The 21608-nt window shown below is 47.7% G+C and overlaps 2 protein-coding genes across 2 annotated transcripts; one reads left to right on the top strand and one right to left on the bottom strand.

The window, feature by feature from the left end:
• Positions 1–5079: 5079 nt before the first annotated feature.
• On the bottom strand, positions 5080–16176 carry LOC146337860 (uncharacterized). The gene is made up of 4 exons (XM_084815365.1): positions 15629–16176; positions 11693–11779; positions 5922–5978; positions 5080–5219 (listed from the first exon to the last, which is right to left on the bottom strand). The coding sequence occupies exons 1-4, from the start codon at positions 15977–15979 to the stop codon at positions 5160–5162; spliced, it is 555 nt and encodes a 184-aa protein (XP_084671491.1). The 5' UTR covers positions 15980–16176; the 3' UTR covers positions 5080–5159.
• Positions 16177–18867: 2691 nt separating this feature from the next.
• LOC146337859 (uncharacterized) lies at positions 18868–21404 on the top strand. Its single transcript, XM_084816328.1, has one exon. The coding sequence runs from the start codon at positions 20280–20282 to the stop codon at positions 21402–21404; it is 1125 nt and encodes a 374-aa protein (XP_084672454.1). The 5' UTR covers positions 18868–20279.
• Positions 21405–21608: the final 204 nt, after the last annotated feature.

Raw genomic sequence — 21608 nt, 5'->3', positions numbered from 1 at the left:
TTTGCTCCACTGATTGAAAAACACCAAGAAGACAGCAGTTCCTTGGGTTAAAGGCATACTCAGAAAACATCACTGACCAAAATTCTCTTCTGGCTCTAGACACTGCTTCCCACAACTGCCCTGCAGGGACGGCCAGCCTACAGACTTTCTCCTTTTGTAATTTCTGCCACCACCCCTCCATTTGCTGTAGATCTTGAGTGATGGGAGCTCTAAGTTCAGTGGGCTTTTACCTGGGAGGGAGCAACTAGCAGCTAAATCCCCTGTCATGGCTGAACTAGCTCATCGTCTTTCCCCCTTTCCTTCTCTTTGTTAAAGCATGTGGCAAGAATGTGTCATCTGGCAAACAGGGGGAAATCCTTTGGGATGTTAAAAGTATAGAGTTAAATTCCAGCTTCCAAATGTAAGAAGCTATATTAAGATTAGGGATGAGGGAGAAATCAGTGAAGTAGCACTGCAAACAAATGGAACAGTTCCCTCTCAGTTTAAACCTTGGCATGTCTATTCAGAAGTAGATCCCATTGAGTTCAATGGGATATACTGCCAGGTGAATGGGTACATGATTACAGGCAGCCAACAATGCCGATAAGAGACAATTGTAATGTGAGAGTCCAACAGCAGTTGCAAGGTGCAACCGTCGCCCGCTTTTTCACTGGGGGACAACTGGATGACAGAAGCGTGGTACATTTCATACATCATAAGCCTAGTTTTTACCCTTGTAAATTCAGGGGATGGCAGAGGGAAGAGGATCCTCCATTCAGGCAGAGGTGGTCCCTTGCCTAGGGCAGGCTGGGTGATGTTCTCCCACTTATCAAAGCCCCCTATCCAGAGTCCATAACATTCTCTCTCCCATCCCCCCTCTAGACCCCAACTTGTGTTGCTTCTTGTGCTGCAGTCCATAGTACAAACCCTCACACAGCTCATGAAAAGTGAAAATTTCACATTGGTTTGCTGGCTGCCACTCATGCATGCTGCTCTGCACCCTCTTTTCTGTGGTATGTAGCCTTGTGACTCCCCTTTATCCCCTGCAGGCACACTCAGGATTCTCATTGAGAAGAAATCCCCTGCTTCCAATCCTCATAGACTCTACTCAAGGCAGGGTGTCCAGGAGCAACACTGCCTGATACCACTAAATTTGTCATGATTGGTTCCCCTGAGCCAATCAGCACAGTGAGGACACCACTATTTGTTTACTAGTGGGGCATTCTTGAATAACACCCCCTGCTAATCGTGGGCTTTTTATGCCAGCGCCCACACAGTACACCTTGGGCCTGTTCACACGATCATGGGGGAGGGTTGATAGTGGAACCATGCTGCAGGGAGGGGTAGGAAAACCACATCAGGTCCCCTACATGACTGTGGAACCATGCAGAGCAGCATGGTTCCCTCACCCATCCCCGCCCCATGGTTCCCTCATCATCCTCCTGCCTCTGCGGCCATGTAGCCTAGCTGCCACTGCAGTGGGTACTGAGTTGTGCCGGCCACTCCAGCCATTGCTAGTCAACCATAGAGTATGGCCGCATGGGCAAGAGTGTCGCCAGAACTTCCAGGCAATCTAGGCGGCCATCTCTACGGTCACCACGATTTATCCATGAAGTGGCTGAATTTACTGACAGCGCGCCTGACAGATGACATGGTAAGCTACCCCGCACCCACTCTGCAGAGAATGAGTAATGGGGGTGGGTAACCTACCAGTCATAGAGGGGAAAAGCAACCCCCACATGTCACATTAACCCCTCATGGGTTGCTCCCGAACATAACCCATGGTGGGTTAGCATGTAATCTGAACCCAGCCCTTGATTCACCCAGATGGGCACTCTCCTCAAGCAACCATGGGAGAGATATACACCATACTGAGGTGGAAGGGCAGGGACTAACCCAAGTCTCTTGGGAACCACCACCTTGGGGTGTCTGGAGTGCTTTAAAGTGACAATTTCTGATGGAGCAGCTCCCCCCTGTTTCCTGCTGCTCAACTGACCATCCTTGCTATCTTCCCTCTCTCGCCACTCAGCTGTGTAGAGCGCAAAGGGAAAACAGCTGCACAGGGGGGAAAGGGCTGCTCCTCAGCTGTTTTTAGATTTCAGCAATCCAGTGAGGAGTGAGGAGACAGTGGGAAGATGAGGGTGAAACCTCAGCTTCTCTGCAATTTCTCCCACACATGCTCCTTGTCGTGCCACCCCCCTCTGGAGGAATCCTCCTCAGATAATGACCTGGAGCCTTCTGAGCCAAATGTCCCTAGGGAATAAGATGCTTCAGGAGATCCTGGGGTTGATCAAGAAGGTCCTGAGTCTTCAGGAGAGAGGACTTCAGACTGTCCTCCTCAAAAGGTGGAAAGTTCTGCTTCTGAGTCAGAGTGGGATGCTGAGCCACTGGCCAACCCCCAAGAACGCTGGTGCCTGAAGGTACAGGCTCAGACCGTGGCCAGGTGAAGGAATGCCCGCCTGCAAAAAAGGGCTTCTTGGGAGAAAGTGACTCCTCATGAGTAGGGCTGTGGCCAGACAGGCCTAATGTACTGCAGCTGAGCCTGGGTGGGGCTCAGCAAGCTCTGGTGATAAAAGCCTTCAGTGTCTGCCTGCTGAAAACAATGTTTTACTAGCTCCCACAGTTTTGTATTCTGGGTTTCTCGACCTTGCCTTATGAATGAACCTCTATGCTACTGACTTTGCTTCTGGGCATGTAATCTATCTGACTGCCTAACTGTGACCTCGGGCTGCTGTCTTCACCACTCCTGCCTTAGCCTGACCCCATGTATCTGACAGATTGCCTGCGCTTTGACCTTTGCTTGTTTAGTTACCTTGCTTTGTGGTTGCTCCCTTCACTGAGTCTGCTGCAGCCAATGCAGGGCCCTCCTCAGCTGATTACTCAAGTACAGTGCTTGAGACTAGTGCAACAGTGTTTTTCTTAAAGTTACATAGACTTCCTTTTAACTTAAAAACAAAATGAAACATTGCACTTGACTCAAATGCTCCTGTGCTGTGTGCCTGTATGTGCTTCTTGGTGTATCTCCATGCCCATATGTGAGAATGCCTGTGTGTTTGTGTGAATGCTCTGCTTGCTTTTTCTCCTGGTTCCACCTACCATTAGCTATGCCTGTTATCCCTGGCACTGTCTACCATTGCCTGTAGTCTGCCTCATTAGTGAAACCATGGGCACCAACCACCATTGCAATAACGTGGAGCCAGTGTGTGATGGATAGACTTTAGCATCATGACAGTCCCTGTAACCAAGACCCCAAGGATAGTAAATAATAATAATAATAATAATAATAATAATAATAATAATAATTCAGGCAGCTCTGTTGATCCATATCAACAAACCAGTTCTAGCAGTTTTCATCTTCTCAAAAAGCAGGTCTTTTGTAAAGCTAAAAGGTAAAGGTGTCCCCAACCAGTCATGTCCGACTCTAGGGTGTGGTGCTCATCCCCGTTTCTAAGCCGAAGAGCCAGCGCTGTCCGAAGACGCTTCCGTGGTCATGTGGCCGGCATGACTGAACACCGAGGTGCACGGAATGTTGTTACCTTTCCCGCCGAGGCGGTACCTATTTATCTACTTGCAATTTCTTGCTTTCGAACTGCTAGGTTGGCAGAAGCTGGGACTGAAGTCGGAAGCTCACTCCGTCACGCAGCACTCGGGTCTTGAACTACTGACCTGCCGACCTTCCAGTCTGCAGTTCAGCATCTTAACCACTAAGCCGCCACGGCCCCTTTTTGTAAAGCTAATGGGTCTTAATTGCCCATTCAAGACTAAGCCATCCAAAATACTTTACATTACAACAAGGAACAATACATTGTTGCTGGAAAAATTCATTTCCCTCCCAGCTACTGGGTCTGTTCAGACCTCAAGCTAAGCCACCAGGGTTTGCATTTTTGAATGAACTACAGTGTCGTGTGTGGGGTTGAAATCCTGACCACAATGGCTAGGAAACCACTGCAGCTAACCACCCCTCTGCAGTGGGGTTAAAGGGGCCTGAGGTGGCTTACAGTGTTGTGTGGTGGGATCTCTGGTGTTAAAAATGGCTGCTTCATGAGAAAAATGGTGACCATAGAGATGGTGGCCTAGAGCATCTGCCACTTCTGGTGATGCTCTAGGCAGTGCGGCTGGACTCTGTGGTCACTGTTGCATAGTGATGACTGGAACGGCTGGCACGCATGATTTTCCAGCATGATGGCCACTGGGATAACCAGCGGTGGTGGCAGGAGATGATGTGGTAACCACGGAGTGGAGATGGATAAGTAAACCATGATGTGCTGTGCGGTTCCTGGTTGTGTGATGGGCGTGCATATCATGGTTAGCCTAACCCGCCCAGCTCCGTAGGTACCCTAACCACCCTTCCCCCTTTTTCATCTAAACAGGGCCACTGTGAGCATTGCAGCTAAGCTCATAGGAAAGAGGGAATTCTGAGAGGCACTGGCAGATGATGTCTGCATCCGTGCAAGTAAAGAAGTGCCACTACATTACTGGAATACCGTTCTGAGGACCCTAAATGATGGAGCTTACGTGCATGCTCCACTCATGCCTGCAATTCCTGGGCTAAACAACCCAGGAATTACTGCTGTGATGTGCAAACTGGGTCTAAGTCAGCCAATGAGATGGGATCAGTGGGCAAGTCTTGGACAGCAGTTTGGGGTTACAAGCCTTTCCCTGTTTACATCTGTGAAATACCGGAGAGTATGGGCAGGAGACCAAGGGGAGCTGGGGAGCCTAAGCAGGAGGGTTGGAATAAGGGGTAGTCCAGAGAAACAAGAGGAAGAGGAGAAAGTTGGAGGAAGGAATCTAGAATAGGAAGGACAACTGGGCAAGAGAATGGATAGGGGAGAGGGAGGTGCACCTATCACTAGACCAGCCTTCCCCAAACTGGCACCCTCCAGATGGCTTGAACTACAACTTGCATCATCCTTGCCATTGGCCATGCTGGCTGGGGCTGATGGGAGTTGTCTCATAGGATATGAATATTGTAGGGGTTGTTTAGTGGCTGATAGTTTGAGCATATCTACATTGGCCTAGAATCCTGCAATTAACATGGGGCTTTCTGCTTCCATTTTAAATGCAGGATCACGATGGACTCCCTTGACACGTGCTTCCTTTCCACCCTCCTTCTCCCCCTTATCTGAGTCTTCTGTAGGTTTCATTGGTTGAGCTCCTCTTCTTGTGGATTTCCTTTTTCATGGAGGCAAATCAAGCGGGACACAAGCAGGGTAACTGGATACCTCGCTATCTCTCATCTATTTAAAAATGGAATAACAGCCGTTAGTGCAGGAGATGCCCTGGAGTTTAGCAATGTCATCTACAAGGCCTGCAAACTTCTGTGAGTGAGCAATCTCAACAGCAGGATAACAGCTCTTAGGAATGTCAGAGAATTCCGCGACGGATCTCGGTGAGGCCAAATGCCAGTGCATTCGGCCCCCCGAAATCTGTTGCGGAACGAAGCTCCCGCCCCCCCCCCATGAAAGGTGCACAGGACGAAGTCCCCGCCACTCCCACCCCACGAAAGGTGCATGAAACGGAGCACTTACCTGCTCCCGTCTGCCCTGCTTTGCGACTGGCAGCCGTCCTGCAGCAGCCATTCGCTTCCTCCTCTCAATAGCTGTGTTAGGCTATGTAAATACTCGCGTAGCCTATCACGGCTAACGCAGGGACGGCATTTGCGTCCCTGCGGAGACCATGATAGGCTACATAAGTATTTACGTAGCCTATCACGGCAGTGGGGGGAAAACCCCAGCGTACGCAAATGGCGGTGGCTACTGCCATTTGCATTCGCTGGGGTTTTTCCCCGTGCCATGATAGGCTACGTACATATTTAAGTAGAGAATTCCGCCATGGATCTCAGGGAGGCCTAATGCCAGCGCATTCGGCCCCCTGAAATCTGTGGCGGAATGGCCTGCCCCCCCGCCCCCCCCCGCGGATCCCCCCAGGACAAGACTTACCTGGGGCGGATCTTGCGAGTGGCGGCGGCTGGTCTTCCGACTGGCTGCCGCCATTTCCTGTGTAAAAAAAAAAAAAAGACGTGATAGGCTACGTAAAGATTTACGTAGCCTATCATGGCTAGGTTAAAAAAACACAAAAACGTGATAGGCTATGTAAATCTTTACGTAGCCTATCAGTCTGACTTTTTAAAAAAAACACACGTGCGTACGCAAATGGCGGCGGCTACGGCTGCCGCCATTTGCGTTCTTTATTTTGGCCCGTCTTAGTCTACATAAATATTTACATAGACTAAGATGGGCCAAAATAAGGAAAGCAAATGGCGGCGGCCATTGCCGCTGCCATTTGCGTACGCGCGTGTTTTTTTTTTTAAGTCAGACGTGATAGGCTACGTAAAGATTTACATAGCCTATCACGGCTGACTACAGGAACGCAAACGGCGGCGTCTACGGCCGCTGCCATTTGCGTCCCTGCTAGCCAGAGGTCGGATGTTTGACTGGCGAGGATTCCGGGGGGAGGGACAGAGCACCTCCCCCCCACCATCAACATAATCCGCAAAAGGTAAGTCACTTTTGTACATCCCTAGCCGCCATTTGCGTCTCTGCAGGGCTGCCCAGCAGCCGGATGTCCGGCTGCAGGCTGCCGGAGCCGGCCGGCGGCTCTGCGGCTTGGCTGTGGAGCTGAGCCTGCCAGGCAGGATTCCGGAGGGAGGGACGGAGCACCTCCCCCCCCATCGAGGATTCCAGGGGGAGGGACTGAGCGCCTCCCCCCCCCACCGCGGATTGCCCGGCACGGAGCCAGGTAGGTGTTTCGTACATCCCTAACTGCTCTGTGTGAAGAAGCCCTTTGTCCAGTTAGGAGTTTCCACATTTATGATGACATAAAGAAACCAGAACATGAGCCCCACTCCAAGTGCTGTGTGGGCCAAGGAGAGTATCGGCCTGGATTTTCTCTGAGCAGCCATCCGGCCTCCAAAGCAGTTGGCTTCTCAAGTCTAAGGACAAAAAGAGATAAGTGATGGATAAGTGAAAACGCTGCTGAGGAACATTTCCTCTCTGCAGAATGGGTGTTCCTGAGCAGTTGTGAAACAGTTGCCCTTGTGCTGACTAAAAAGAATAGTTTTGTCTCTGGGTATCAGGCACTTATCAGTAACCACATGGTCTGATACTGGAACCTCTGTGATTCCCTCTGTGGTTTTGTTATGCAGGCACAAATCTGACCATTACTGAGATCTGTGCGTTAGGAATTCACATTTTCTTTCATCCCGGACATGCAGAACAGGCACGGTCTATAAAGTATGTCTCACTTGCAACCCCCTTTTTGTTGTTATCTCCCTTGTCACAGGTACTGTTTTTACCTGGTTTTAAAAGGAGAAAAAGGAAAAGAGACAAGGGGAAAGCAGGGGGAGGGGAGGAGAGAGAAAATAAGAAAGCAAGAGACAGAAAAACTAAACATACACAAAAAGAAAGATTAGATGTACACACACAATTCCATGCACACACACACACACTTAGGGTGCAGTCCTAGGGCTTGTATCCTCACTGCTCAGAAGTCCCTGAATTTGGAGGCTTCCAAGATTCCTATGCCCTGCCTGGCTGAAGCTAGGAAAGCGGGTCGAGTGGTGGAGGTGACCTTTGCCTCCCCATCCTCCAATTCTTGCTTTTCTTGCTAGATGGGTTTTTCAGCCCATCTAGTGAGGGCACTTTGGAGGGGAGGGAAGGTTGCTGGAGGAGGCTCTCCAGTCTCCTCCCTTCCCCTCTCACCAGAACATCCCCCTTTCTCCCTCTCTGAGGTTGATTTCCTAACCTCAGAGAGCCAGCTGGCACTGTTCTCTCTGCATCAGCAGCGAGGTGTTGCAGCTGAATCTCTCACTTCCCCTTCCAAGGTTGGAGTGTTGTCTCCAACCTCAGAAGGGGGAAACTGAGCCATCCTATAGTCCCTGGAACACTTGCCCAGGGACCTCAAGATCGCTATCTTATTGGTTTGTATGTATCTACAATCTATTTAAATGTCACATCCAATAAATAAATAAAATCCCTATTTGGAGGTGCATAGTTATTCGAGGCATGGCAGGTACACATGGCATGCACTTTCTCCTTCCCCTATGAGAGGTAGGGTCGGGAGCAGTTCTGGCAATTATGGGCCCTTCTCTCTCTGTCTTTTGAAGTGTGTGACATAGTGCATGGATGTCTGTGTTCTCCCTAAGTGGGAACTTGCAATAAGCTTGCCATCTTCAACAAGCGGAGAATGCAAGGAAGGAATTCAGCTCTCCTTGCTGCTTGACAGGATGTTCCAGATGATTATCTTGCCAAGGGGTAAATGTGCACAACTTTTGTGAGGGTCATCTGATTCAGATGCACTCATGGCTGGAGGAAATGACCCTATACCAACAAACCCAGACAAAAATAACATCCAAAACAATGCTTGGGTTCCTGAGTTCAGTGGCAGCGTCTCAGAGCACAGAGAAAACATTGAAATGTTCTAGTCCATAAAAATGGATGACGCAATAAATCTGTTTGCCTTTAAGGTGTTGCAAGTAGGGAACTGCAAACCTACCCCCATCAGGGTCCTCTGGCCACTCCCCCAGCCCCTGCTCCTGCTTGCTGGTCCCCGGACCATGCTCGGGGAGCAGCCTGTACTCACCCCGGAGGCCCCTTCAAGCTCCAGGGTCACCATTTTTGAAAAATAAAAAGGTGATAGCAAAATGCGCATATTTCTGTGCGTGCAAAAATGTGCATTTTTGTGAATGCACATATTTGTGTATGTACAAAAATGTGCATTTTTGAAAAAATGCACATAAGCAAACATGCGCTTTTTTGCAATCACTATTTTATATCTAAAAAAGTGGCAACCGCAAAGCTCAAAGAGGCTGCCAGGGTGAGTGTGGGCTGTTTGCCAAGCATGGGCAGTGGCTGGGCAGGGGCTCAGTGAGTAGGGCTCGGGGATGCAGGCAGGGACGGTTCCGCTGGATTCCCAGAAGGCATCGGGCACCCGCGCTTTCCCTAGTTGCAAGTCTCCCCCTTGTTTTTCCTGTAGCAGGCTAACACAGCTATCCCCTCAAGACATTTCTACATAAGAGTAGACATGCACCTTGGCAAACATCACATCCTGCTCTCTCTGCAACTGTCACCCATTTTGTGCCCTATTGTTCTTTTCCCTTTATTGGCCCACTTGCCTGTAGCAGTGCCTCCCCCCCCCCAAGTAGCACATCACAACAGTGCTTGCATTATGGTGGAAATGGACCTTGATGAGATCCAGAAGCCCTGAGTTCTCCCAGTTTCAGCCAAACCGTTGACTTCCTTGACGCCTTCTAAATGTAGGTGCTCAGAAAATCTAAGGGAGGGGGCAGGACCTCCCTGCCCTCTCTTATTCTACCACTGTGTCATAATCCCCCTCCAAGACAGCAATACCCAGGGGTAGGCAGCAGAAAAGATGGAGTAGGCCAGGTGATCAGGTTCACTGGTAGGCTGGACAGGTGTGACCATCACAACCTGAGGAGGATGAAGTAGTGGAATGTGGTTGAATTCTGTTGCAAGTGGGCCAGAATAAGGGGTATGGCATGGGGGGAGCTGCCCCATAGCCCATGGGGTGGCCGAGCAGGAGCTTTTAGTGCTGTAGACTCTTCATAGCTAGGTGGATGCTGAGTGGCAGGCCCACTATTTTCATTGTTTTTGAACTTTAGGTTGCCCATCGTGTAGCTCTGCTCTCCTCCTTCCCCGCAGTTCATGGAAGGTTGCTCCACTCCTTTCTCAGGTCCCCACATATCTCCTTTCTCTGTTCTCCATATTCCTCTTTGACTACTCTGATTCATTCCTGAGTATCCTGCTTTCTCTCCTTTGTTGCACCTTCAGTTCTTTTCCTGCCCTTTACCTTCTTTCTTCTGTGGTACCTGGCCAACCACTGAATCTTCTGTTGGCTGGATGCTTGCCTTTGCAATGCAGGCTGCTGTGCTCCTCGACTTAAGGGACTTTTAACTACTGCCTTTGGCAGAAGACTTTCACTGTGTCTCATAGGGTTAGACTGGGGACGTTAGGCAATGAGTAAGCCAGAGAGTCAGATTGATACTGCATGTGGGAAATAATTTCTCTTTTCTCATTCTTGCTATGTTTGTGCACGCACGCATGAATGCACACACACACCCCGCCTACCATTTTGCAGCTGAAAATAGGGATGTGCTTCTAATACCATATATTCATCAGTGGTGGCTGGTGCCCATTGAGGCTGGTGGGGTGGAGGATAGGGCAGCTAATAGTAGGGGGAGACAAGGCATTGCAGTAGGCCAAGGGGGAGATCTGCCAAGCCCCAAAAGGGCTGGGTTTCCCGGTGATGGACGTCCCTAGTTTAGACCCTCTGATAGTAAAGGATTCAGAATTAGTGGAAATTCAGGATTAGTGGGAGGGCAAAACTGGCACAAGTTTAGCCTGGAAGGTCTGCAGTGTGTTAGGATAATGGCTCTTTATGGTCAGCAAATGCTCTTTGCCCTAGTAAGGAATGGGGCTTACCACATCTCTAAATTTTATTTCTAAAACATTTAGGGTGCAGTCCCATGAGTGTTTAGACAGAAAAAAGTTCTACAACTCTCAGCATTCCCCTGCCAGCACTGTTGGCTGGGGAATGCTGGGAGTTGTAGGACTTTTTCTGTCTAAACACACATAGGATGGCACTCTAATCCTACTATTCTGTCCCAATGTGGAAACCCAAAGTAGTTCACAGAACACACACACACAAAACATACGTTAAAATCACCATGTCATTTATTTCTTTATATTGTTCTCAAGAAGCAAAATCCATCGTATGAGAATCGGGGTGTTACAAGAGTGCTCCTGTTTGCATCTGTGAAATGTTGGCGTGTATGGACAGCAGACCAAAGGAAGTTGAGAAGTCTAGGCAGGTGGGCTGATAAAAGTTAGTGGTCCAGGGAAGGAAGAGCAGAAACCCTGGGGAAAGGATATAGAACAGGAGGGAAAACTGGGCAGGATAATGGGTAGAGGAGTACTTGGAAGAAGGTAATCTACACCAATCTCATGATTTTAAGGGGATGGATCATGATATTTTATCCTTGACAATACTAGGACAGCGAATCTGGGTGATGTTCAGCCATCAGATGGGCCAATGTTTCTTATTTGATTGGAACAAAGGAAGAATGTGCTAATCCCCATTCCATTGGTTTGGTTTGGGATGATGGTATGTATGGTAGAACTGGGGCATATACAATGTTCATCACTTGACATGGATGGGTCATCACAAATCTATCTTCATGTCGATTGTTCAGGTCACTTGATGTAGCTTCAGAAGAAACGTTTTGCAGTTCACACATTCTATTGCTGATCACCATAAGAACATAGGAAGCTGCCTTATACTTAGTTAGACCATTGGTCCATCTAGCCAAGTACTGTTGACATTGACCGGCAACTGCTATCCAGGAATTTTTCCAGCCCTACCTGGGGATTAAGCCTGAGACCTTCTGCATGCAAAGCAGGTGCTCTACCACTGAGCCACAGCCCTTCCCAGCATCAAGTGAAGTGTACAGAAACCATGAGATGAGCATGCATGGATGAACCAGTCTGGTGCATGTCCCTTTCTGGAACATTTCAAGGAGCATCGAAAGCAGGACATTGTTGACATGCATCTGAGGGTAGGGGGTGGGAAGAGGTCTTATAGGATTGGAAAGTTGCATAGTACATCCTTAGGGGTTGTTTGGTGGCTCATAATGTATACGCTTGTATGAGAGAACTACTAAGGTGATATACAAAATCAAGAGCACAAGCCCCACCCCGAGTGCTGTGTGGGCCAAGATCCGTGCCAGCCTGGAGCTGTGCCGAGCTGCCGTACCATTTCCCATGTTGTTGGCTTCTCGGGTCTAAGGGAGAAGAAAGAGAAGTGATGGATTAGTGGAAAAAAATTGTAACTGGAGAAGACTATCTCCTGTTTGCAGAAGGATGGGTCTTGAGCAGTGGTGAAACAGCTGCCAACTGTTAGTTAACAAAGAATCCTGTTGTCTTGGTCTGTCAGGCAGTCATCAGTAAGCATGTAGTCTAAGTCTGTGTCCCATTATAAGAACATAAGAAGAGCCATGCTGAATCATAGGGTTGGAAGGGGCCTACAGGACCATCAAGTCCAACCCCCTGCTCAGTGCAGGAAGCCTGATTCCCAGGCGGTCTCCCATCCAAGTACTAACCAGGGCTGACCCCGCTTAGCTTCCAAGATCAGACACATCCAGCCCTTTGCATCTAGTCAGATCAAGAGTCCATCTAGTCCAATGTTCTGTTCACACAGCGGCCAACCAGCTGTCGATGGGAGACCCGCAAGCAGGACATGAGTGCAACAGCACCCTCCTGCCCATGTTCCCCAGCAACTGGTGTACATCAGCTCACTACCTCTGGTACTGGAGGTAGCACATAGCCATCAAGACTAGTAGCCATTGATAGCTTTCTCCAGGAATTTGTCCAACCCCTTTTAGGGGCATCAGCATTCTGTGGTTACCTGCGGCCAAGGGACAGGCCTAGGGATGATATCCAGCCCCTAATGGGTCCTAATCTGGCCCTCCATGGTGCTCCAGAAGGCCACAACATCTTCCCTGGGCCCCCTCCCTTCCCCCCCAAAGCTTCTTGGCTTCTGTGTAATTCTTTCCCCATTATGAAAGATTGAAATGCCTCTCCTATGACTTAGTACCTGGCAGTGAGAGCTTTAAGTGAAAATAGGCTGGACTTTTTGGTATTTTGGCTCCACCCCTTTTGCCATTGGCACCTCCCCACCACTGGAATGCATCTCTTGAGAGCTTCTCTGAAATTGAATTTGACCCTCCTGCTGGAAGAGGCTCCGCACCCCTGCCTGAGGTTCACAAGGGAAGCCAGTGGCATCTGACATGATCAGTTCTGAGCAAGGAGACTCCTGTCTAGATGGAACAGGCAGGTCTAGGCAGGCAAGGTTGTGCCAGGTAGGTAAGTACATCAGGTGCAGTAAGTAAAGGCAGAAGCCCTTTTGTGTAAAGGGCTGCTGCTACAGTACCATGGTTGACTCAGAGGCGAGATCTAAACTACTGCTTTATGGCAGTATTGCAGTGCACTGATAACTGCTATGAAAATTACACACTCGATATACCACTTCTGTAGCGTTATTTCTGGCTTTTTATTCCGCATTATCTGCAACTAATGTCACTGTGTGTCCTATGAGGTATAAATGCGCAAGAAGGATATAGCGTTGCCATGATAGGATCGTAATGATATGACACAAAGTGTAGATCTGGCCAGAGTGAGCTTTGCTGGTTGGAACTCTTGACACAGTCTGATTTTATTTTTCCTATTTTTTCATGTTATCTTCCCTATCTTTCCTTATAGCCACATATATTTCCCTTAAATAGGTAAGTTTATATCTTTTAATATCTTATCACGTTTATTAATTTGTCTCTCATTCCTTAAATCCACCTTTACTTGATTTTTGTCAATAAAGGTTGCTTCCCTCTATAACTTCTCTCCCTGCTCCTAATAGAGCACCTTGCAGACTTCAGACACCACAATGAACTCTTGATCTCATGTTGAAATGTAACAAATGCAGTGAGAAAGTAAAAGGATGGGTCTGGTCAGTGCTTGGAGGGGAGACCACTTGGGAACCACATGTAGCCACCTTGAGTTCCATGATGGAAGAAAGTTGGGATATACATGTAATAAATAAATAAACAAACAAATAAAGAATAAACTGCATGTTATTCCCTCGTCCATCCCAGACATCACTGACAGCTCCAGCCTTGGGGTGTCTCTTGAGCAACAATGCATTAAGTGAGCCCCCTCCCTAAGCGGTCCACCTCCTTGGCATTCTCACCACTGCTCTTTCCCTTGCTCTCTCCCTCTGGACCCAGTCTGCACCACTGCCAAGAAGAAGAGGGCCAGGCAAATGAAGGCAATTGTTCCTTTCTTTTGTCACTGCTCATACACACTTAAATGCTGGGGCGTGAACAGGCAGCAACAGTGAGGAGGAGGAGCGGGGCCAGAGAGCTCTGTGTGTTGGTGATGGGCCCCCTGCTGGGATGTGGTCTTGGCAGACGCCCTATTATGTTGACCCCTGATGCCTGCCAGACATGCAGAATGTCAGGGTTGGATTTGGGCCCATAGAGTCCCAAAGTAGCTCTGATCCTGAGGAGGAGATAAGAGTCCATGGGAGAGGAACCCCCTCAGGTTTCAGAGGCGCAGCTGGAGGGGGAGCCCCCCCTGCTCACATTCCTGGGAGCGATACTGACCCTGGCATGGAAAGGGAAGGACAACTTGAGCTTTTAGATGCAAGGCGCAGGCTCAAGTGAGAGGTTGTGGGAGCTGAGCTGGAGCGCTCAACCCATTTGGCTCGATGGCAGCAGCTGCGCCCTGAGGACCCATGGGAAAAGGGGAGAATTTCCCCTCCTACTCCTTAAGTTCAGAGAGTTGCTGTGTTTTTCTCCAAACGGAGACCAACTGACATCCTAACCCTTCGTAGCCTCTGGTAGGCTGTTCCTTTGTATTTCCTCCTAGTCTCAGGCAATTAGCATCTGTAAGACTCATTTGGTTGAATGGAAATAAAGCTTTGGAAAGCAGCCCTTTTGTCTGACTGTTGATTCTGGGCCTGGCTATTGGAGGGCTCAGAAGACTACAGGGGCATTCCTGACACAGAAAGTGGCCTGCCCCTATGAGCCTGCCCATAATCCACTCAGAGGCCCTATTGTATGCCCCATTATCAAGAGAGGCTGGGTTGGTGGGTACATGAGCCATAAGGGGAGTCTGTGCACTAAGTGGTAACTTATCATAATCTGCATTTGGTAAGCTGTCCATCAGTAACACTGTGCAGGTGGAGAAAAAGGCCCTGATCCAAGGATGCAAGGAAGGGGTCAAATTTTCCTCCCTGCTTGACAGGACATTCCAGCTGATTATCTTGCCAAATAGTGACTTGCATAACTGCCGAGGTAAATTACCCCTCAGTAAATAGCCATCTGGTTGCAGTAAATGACCCTCGTGTCAGGAAACTCAGAGAAAAGCAATATTCACAACAACACTTGGATTCCAAAGTTCATGTTGTAAATCAGAGGGAACACTGTAGGGAACTGTAATTGTTGCAAATGGATACCACAATAAACCTGCATGCCTTCCAAGTCTCATGAGACTTTTCCTTGTTTTCCCTGCGACAGGCTAACACAGCCACCCTCCTGGAAGTTCCTCCCTAAAAGTAAACACGCACCTTAGCAGCCCTCATATTTCTCCTCTCTCAGGAAACTCCACCAACTTGGTGCCCTATCATTGCTTACCCTTTATTGGCCCCCTTTCCTGTAGCACTGGGCCCCACCCCCCACCTAGGAACATAGGAAGCTGCCTTATACTCAGTCAGACCCTTGGTCCATCTAGCCCAGTATTGTTGACACTGATTGGCAGCTGCTGTCTGGGGTTTGGGGCAGGATTCTTTCCTAGCCCTACCTAGAGAAGCTGGGGATTGAACCTGGGACCTTATGCATGCCAAGCAGCTGCTCTACCACTGGACCACGGCCCCACCTGGAGCACATCACACCCATGTAGGGAAAAGGCCCTTCACAGAAACTTGAAGCCCTGGCTTCTCCCACGTTTATCCATATCATTGCCCACCCCTTCTAAATACAGTCGCTCAGCAGGCCGTTGGCAAAGATCAAAAGGCCAGGCCTCTGCCCCTTGTTATTCTACCACTGCATCATGCTCCCCTCCTTCCAGCACAGACTTACCTGTATAGAATAAACTAAAGCAGCAATGCCGAGGGGTAGGCAACAGCAAAGCATGGTGAAGATGGAGTAGGCCAGGTAATCGGGTTCATTGGCAGGCTGAGCAGGTCTGACAAGGATGACCTGCGGAGGCTGAATAATTGGATCTTGGCTGTATCCTGTTGCAGGGAGGCCATAATAAGGTTGGTACTGGTTTGGTATAGGGGCAGTTGCCCCATAGCCCATGGGGGGTGAAGGCCCAGCAGGAGGTTTCAGTGGATCAGATTCTCCGTAGGGCTGTTTTTCAGAGTAGGTGGGTGGCTCCTCAGTGGCAACCTCATTGTCTTCGAACTTCTTGTTGTTTGGGTTGCTCATGATGCAGGTCTGCTCTTTACGGTGCTGCAGGTACCGTGTCTCCTTTTTTCTCAGTTCTCTCCACTCCTCCTGTATGGCTGTCCTTGATTAGCTGCTGACTGTCCCGCTTCTTCTTCCCGGTTGCAGTTTCAACCCTTTCCTTGTCCTTTGCCTTCCTCCTCCCATCTGTTTATGAGGCTCATGTATCACCCTGCTCTGGAGCAGAACAACTCCACTGCTTCTTGCAGCCCAGAGGCATGAGGAAGTGGAATGAAGAGTTAGGTAATGAGTAACCCAGGTAGTAATGATGATACTGGAAGTGAGATCTCCGGTAAAGGTTTCCCTTTCTCTCAGCCCTTGGGGATGATGGACACACGCACCATACCCTTCACTATTTCACAGCTGAAAATAAAGCCATGTTTGTGTTATCCTATATATTCATACTGTTACGATCTTGGAAGTTTGGACAGGAGAAGAACATAAGAAGAGCCCTGCTGGATCAGGCCAAGGGTCCATCTAGTCCAGCATTCTGTTCACAGAGTGGCCAACCAGCTGCCCATGGGAAATCGTCACGTAGCCTATCACGGGTGACTTAAAAAAAAAAAAAAAAGCGCGTACGGCTAATGGCGGCCCCCATAAGAAGCCGCCATTTGCGTTCCTTATTTGGTCCCTGTAGTCTACGTAAAGATTTACGTAGACTACGGCGAAAATAAGGGCAACGCAAATAGCGTTGCCCTTATTTTCGCCGTAGTCTACGTAAATCTTTACGTAGACTACAGCGACCAAATAAGGAACGCGAATGGCAGCTCCCTATGGGGGCCGCCATTTGCGTACGCACTTTTTTTCCCCCTCAAAGTCACCCATGATAGGCTACATGACGATTAACGTAGCCTATCACGGCTGACTTTGCAGATCTAGCCGTGATAGGCTACGTTAATCGTTACGTAGCCTATCACAGGGGCGTTTTTTTTTTTTTTTGAAGTTCGCGGCCAGGGAGACGGGGCGCTTCTCCCCGGCCTGAATTTCGGCCGGGCGAGGCGGGAAGCCTCCCCCCCGGCCTGAACTTCGGGGGGAGTAGCGAAGCGCCTCCCCCCCACCGCGAAGCAAGCTGCGAGATCAGGTAAGTGACGTTTGTACACTCCTACCTTTTATGCACATTTATTTATTTATTTTTTCATTTCATTTCATTTACTGCCCAATAGCCGAAGCTCCCTGGGCGGCTCACAAAAATTAAAACCAAAGAATACACAATAAATTGATTAGCTGCTGACTGTCCTGCTTCTTCTTCCTGGTTGCACTTTCAACCCTTTTCTTGTCCTTTGCCTTCCTCCTCCCATCTGTTTATGAGGCTCATGTATCACCCTGCTCTGGAGCAGAACAACTCCACTGCTTCTTGCAGCCCAGAGGCATGAGGAAGTGGAATGAAGAGTTAGGTAATGAGTAACCCAGGTAGTAATGATGATACTGGAAGTGAGATCTCCGGTAAAGGTTTCCCTTTCTCTCAGCCCTTGGGGATGATGGACACACGCACCATACCCTTCACTATTTCACAGCTGAAAATAAAGCCATGTTTGTGTTATCCTATATATTCATACTGTTACGATCTTGGAAGTTTGGACAGGAGAAGAACATAAGAAGACCCTGCTGGATCAGGCCAAGGGTCCATCTAGTCCAGCATTCTGTTCACAGAGTGGCCAACAAGCTGCCCATGGGAAACTCACAAGCAAGACATGAGTGCAACAGCACCCTCCCACCCAGCAACTGGTGTACATAGGCATACTCAGTGGAGGCTGGGGTCTCTGATGTCAGTGGGTGGTGAATCCGCTCTGGGTTTCAGTCCAAACCAGTCAGAACTCCAAAGGAGCTACCTAAAGTGCAGAAGTACCTTGGATAGCTCCTTTAGAGTTCTGACCAGTTCTGACTGCAACCAAGAGTGGGTTCACTACCCCACTGACATTGTAGCCACCGGCCTCCACTGGGCATACTGTCTCTGATAGTGGAGGGAGCATATAGCTGCCAGGACTAGCCTTATCCTCCATGAATTTCCCCAGTCCCCTTTCAAAGTCATCCACATTGGTGGCCATCACAATATCTTGTGGTAGTGAATTCCATAGTTTAACTATGCACTGTGTGAAGTAAAATGTCCTTTTATCTGTCCTGAATCTCCCGCCAATCAGCTTCATGGGATGAGCCCAGGTTCTAGTAGTATGAGAGAGGGAGAAAAATGTCTCCCTATCCACATTCTTCACACCATGCATAATTTTGTACAGCTCTATCATGTCCTCCTTACTTTCCTCTTTACTAAGCTAAACAATCCCAGATGTTATAACTTTCCTCAAAGGGAGTTGCTCCAGCACCTTGATCATTCCAGTTGCCCTTTTATTAGGGATGGGGGAGAATTTCTCCCCGAAACTTCAGGGGGCCGAGTGCCAACGCATTCGGTCCTCCGAAGGTTGTTCGGGGAGAAATTCTCCGCCCCCCGCCCCCCCGGGATGGGACTTACCTTTCACGAATGTCCCTCCCGGCGGCGGGTCCCGGCGGCGGTTTGGCAGGTCTTCGTCAGGGGCGGGGGCGGCAGCCGGTCTTTTGACCGGCTGCCGCCGCCGCCATTACAAGAAAACTAAAAAAAAAACAAAACGCCCCTGTGATAGGCTACGTAACCATTAATGTAGCCTATCACGGCTAGATTTGCAAAGTCTAATAACGCAAATAGCGTTGCCCTTATTTTCGCCGTAGTCTACGTAAATCTTTACGTAGACTACAGTGACCAAATAAGGAGCGCGAATGGCGGCTCCCTATGGGGGCCGCCATTTGCGTACGCGCTTTTTTCCCCCCTCAAAGTCACCCGTGATAGGCTACGTGACGATTAACGTAGCCTATCATGGCTGACTTTGCAGATCTAGCCGTGATAGGCTACGTTAATCGTTACGTAGCCTATCACAGGGGCGTTTTTTTTTTCTTTTGAATTTCGCGGCCGGGGAGACGGGGCGCTTCTCCCCGGCCTGAATTTCGGCCAGGCGAGGCGGGAAGCCTCCCCCCCGGCCTGAATTTCAGCCGGGCGAGGCGGGAAGCCTCCCCCCCCGGCCTGAACTTCGGGGGGAGCAGCGAAGCACCTCCCCCCCACCGCGAAGCAAGCTGCGAGACCAGGTAAGTGACTTTTGTACACTCCTACCTTTTATGCACATTTATTTATTTATTTATTTATTTATTTTTTCATTTAATTTCATTTACTGCCCAATAGCCGAAGCTCCCTGGGCGGCTCACAAAAATTAAAACCAAAGAACACACAATAAAACAATATAAAGTATATAAAACTTTAAAACCACAGTATAACAATACAACCGGAATAAAACCTAGCAGCAGTGCAGGAATTTAAAATACAGATTTAAAACGGCAAAGCTAAAAGTCTAGAAAGCTAAAATGCTGACTTCCAGTAAGGAGCCATGTCATCCTGGCAGTGACTTGCAGGGCTCCACGGGTTGCTTTTTTCAAACAGCTGTGAAAAGGTTGAGAAACCTTTTTTTCCCCCTGGAAAATAAAGGGGAAGCCTACTGTGCCATCCGGATGAAATCTTAGAAGAACAGCTGCCTTTTGCGGAGGATGGAAGGGGGCTCAAAACCAAGGTCATTCACCGGAGTTAATCATCTACTGAAATGCTGTTTTGAAACTCTTAATTAACTAAAAGACTACAAGGACAGACGAGCTCCAATCTTAGATAGTATTGGAAACTTAAGCTACCAGCAAGCACCACTTGCACAGCAAAAAGTGGAAGTATGGCAGTTGTATAAATCTAACCTGAATTCAAATCAAGGAGTTGCAGACTTTTACAAAGCGAATTTAGCTCAAGAGGTTCTTTCAGAGAAAGGAGAGAGAAAAAAAGAGTACTAAGACTGTTTACATTTTTAAATAAGCATTACAGCCTATTTAACTTTCTATTTCTTTAAATCATTGTTTGAAGGTTTTAATGTTTGAATTTATATGGCTGAAAGCTATGTTTTTGTCCAGTTACTATTTTCTTCTGCATGACCTTGAGAAAGCGACAAAGTCAAAATAAATAAATCTTTGGCAGAAAGCCTGGAGGAGGCTGGAATAATATCAATGTGGGCTGACTGCTTGAAATTTATTAAAGGAGTATTGCTGACACCCGTTGAATGCTAAAAAATCAGCAGTTTATAAAAAATCTTTCTTTTATGTTCTGTTCTTTCTATCTCTTTTTCTCCTTTTGATACTAGGAGAGGTCTTTTTGGCATTGGAGGATTAATAACTTACTGGATATCCAGATAAATTAAGTTATAAAGGAAGTAATGAGGAAGGAAATTGAATGAGTGCTATGAATTTGGATAAACCAGCAAAGGATATCAGAATAACTTGTAGCACAGGGAATACCTGGGAGATGCCTACAGAACAATTAAGTAGAAATATTAAATCCAGGGAAGGCTCTCTAAAAGACTCTTCGACGGGAGCTATGAAATTATCGGTGAAAACAACATCTATAAGCAAAGAAGAGGTACCTGAGCAGAAGCAAGATATACAAAAGATGGCCTTGGATGAACAAACACAGAATATTATAGATGCTATAACCAAAAAGATGGAGGCTTTTGAATTACTCATAGAACAAAGGATGGATACTTCTGAAGAACATATAGAACAAAGGATGGGCACCTTTGAACAACGCACAGAAAAATGGATGGAGAGGCAAGTATTGGAAGTGAAGGGGGAGATTAAAGATATGAAGGAAGAATTGAGACAAGAATTTAAGAAATCAGATGATGCATTAAATCAAAGAACAGAAGAGTTTAAAATAATGACAAACGGAGTGGAAGTATTGGAAAATAATTCAGAAATTGTAATTACGGAGTTAGAACGTGAGCAGGATGCATTAGCTTCGTTTGAGCTTAAAGACAAGGAACGTTCATTACATTTTAGAGGGCTCGTGGAAAGTTATGGCAGTGCAGAACCAGACCTCAGAACAGAATTGGTAAAGTCTATAGCAGCCTTTTTGAGTAAAGAAGAGAAAATTATGGAAATGGAAATAGATCGAGCTTATAGACTGAATTCGACATACACAAAAACAAAAGGTCTACCCAGAGATATTATTGACCATTTTGTAAGGAAAACTACAAGGGATTCAATTCTCCAGAAGCACTATAAAACCAAACTGAAGATGGTGAGCAAAGAGATTATCGTTATGAAAGAAATTCCTGGAGGATTTTTGAGGAAAAGGAGAGATTATGCATTTTTAACAACAATCCTGAAATGGAATAAGATCATGTTTAGATGGGAATTCCCAGAAGGTATGGTCTTCTCTTGCAGAGAACAGAGATATAAGTTGAACTCAGTTCAAAAAGCAAGAGAGTTCCTTCGAACTTACGGAAAAGATTGGACAGACCTACAACCTGATGTACAAGAAGATGATAGCACTCAGAGTGCAGCAGGTGGAAATTAAGAAGTTATCTTAATCTTATATTTCTTAAAAAACAGATTACAAATTTTTAACTTGGAACATCAATGGGGTGAATGCTCCTCAAAAAAGAAAGAATGTTTTTATTATTTACAAAAATTGAAACAAGATATAATATGCTTACAAGAAACTCATATTAAGAAAGAAGATATCAAATATTTAATCAATACAAAATTAGGTGAAGAGTTT

The sequence above is a fragment of the Heloderma suspectum genome, chromosome 10 (genome assembly GCF_057233095.1).
Source record: "Heloderma suspectum isolate Gila_16-S chromosome 10, 16-S_ref, whole genome shotgun sequence".
Taxonomy (NCBI): domain Eukaryota; kingdom Metazoa; phylum Chordata; class Lepidosauria; order Squamata; family Helodermatidae; genus Heloderma; species Heloderma suspectum.
This window is presented reverse-complemented; position numbering and strand designations above follow the sequence as displayed.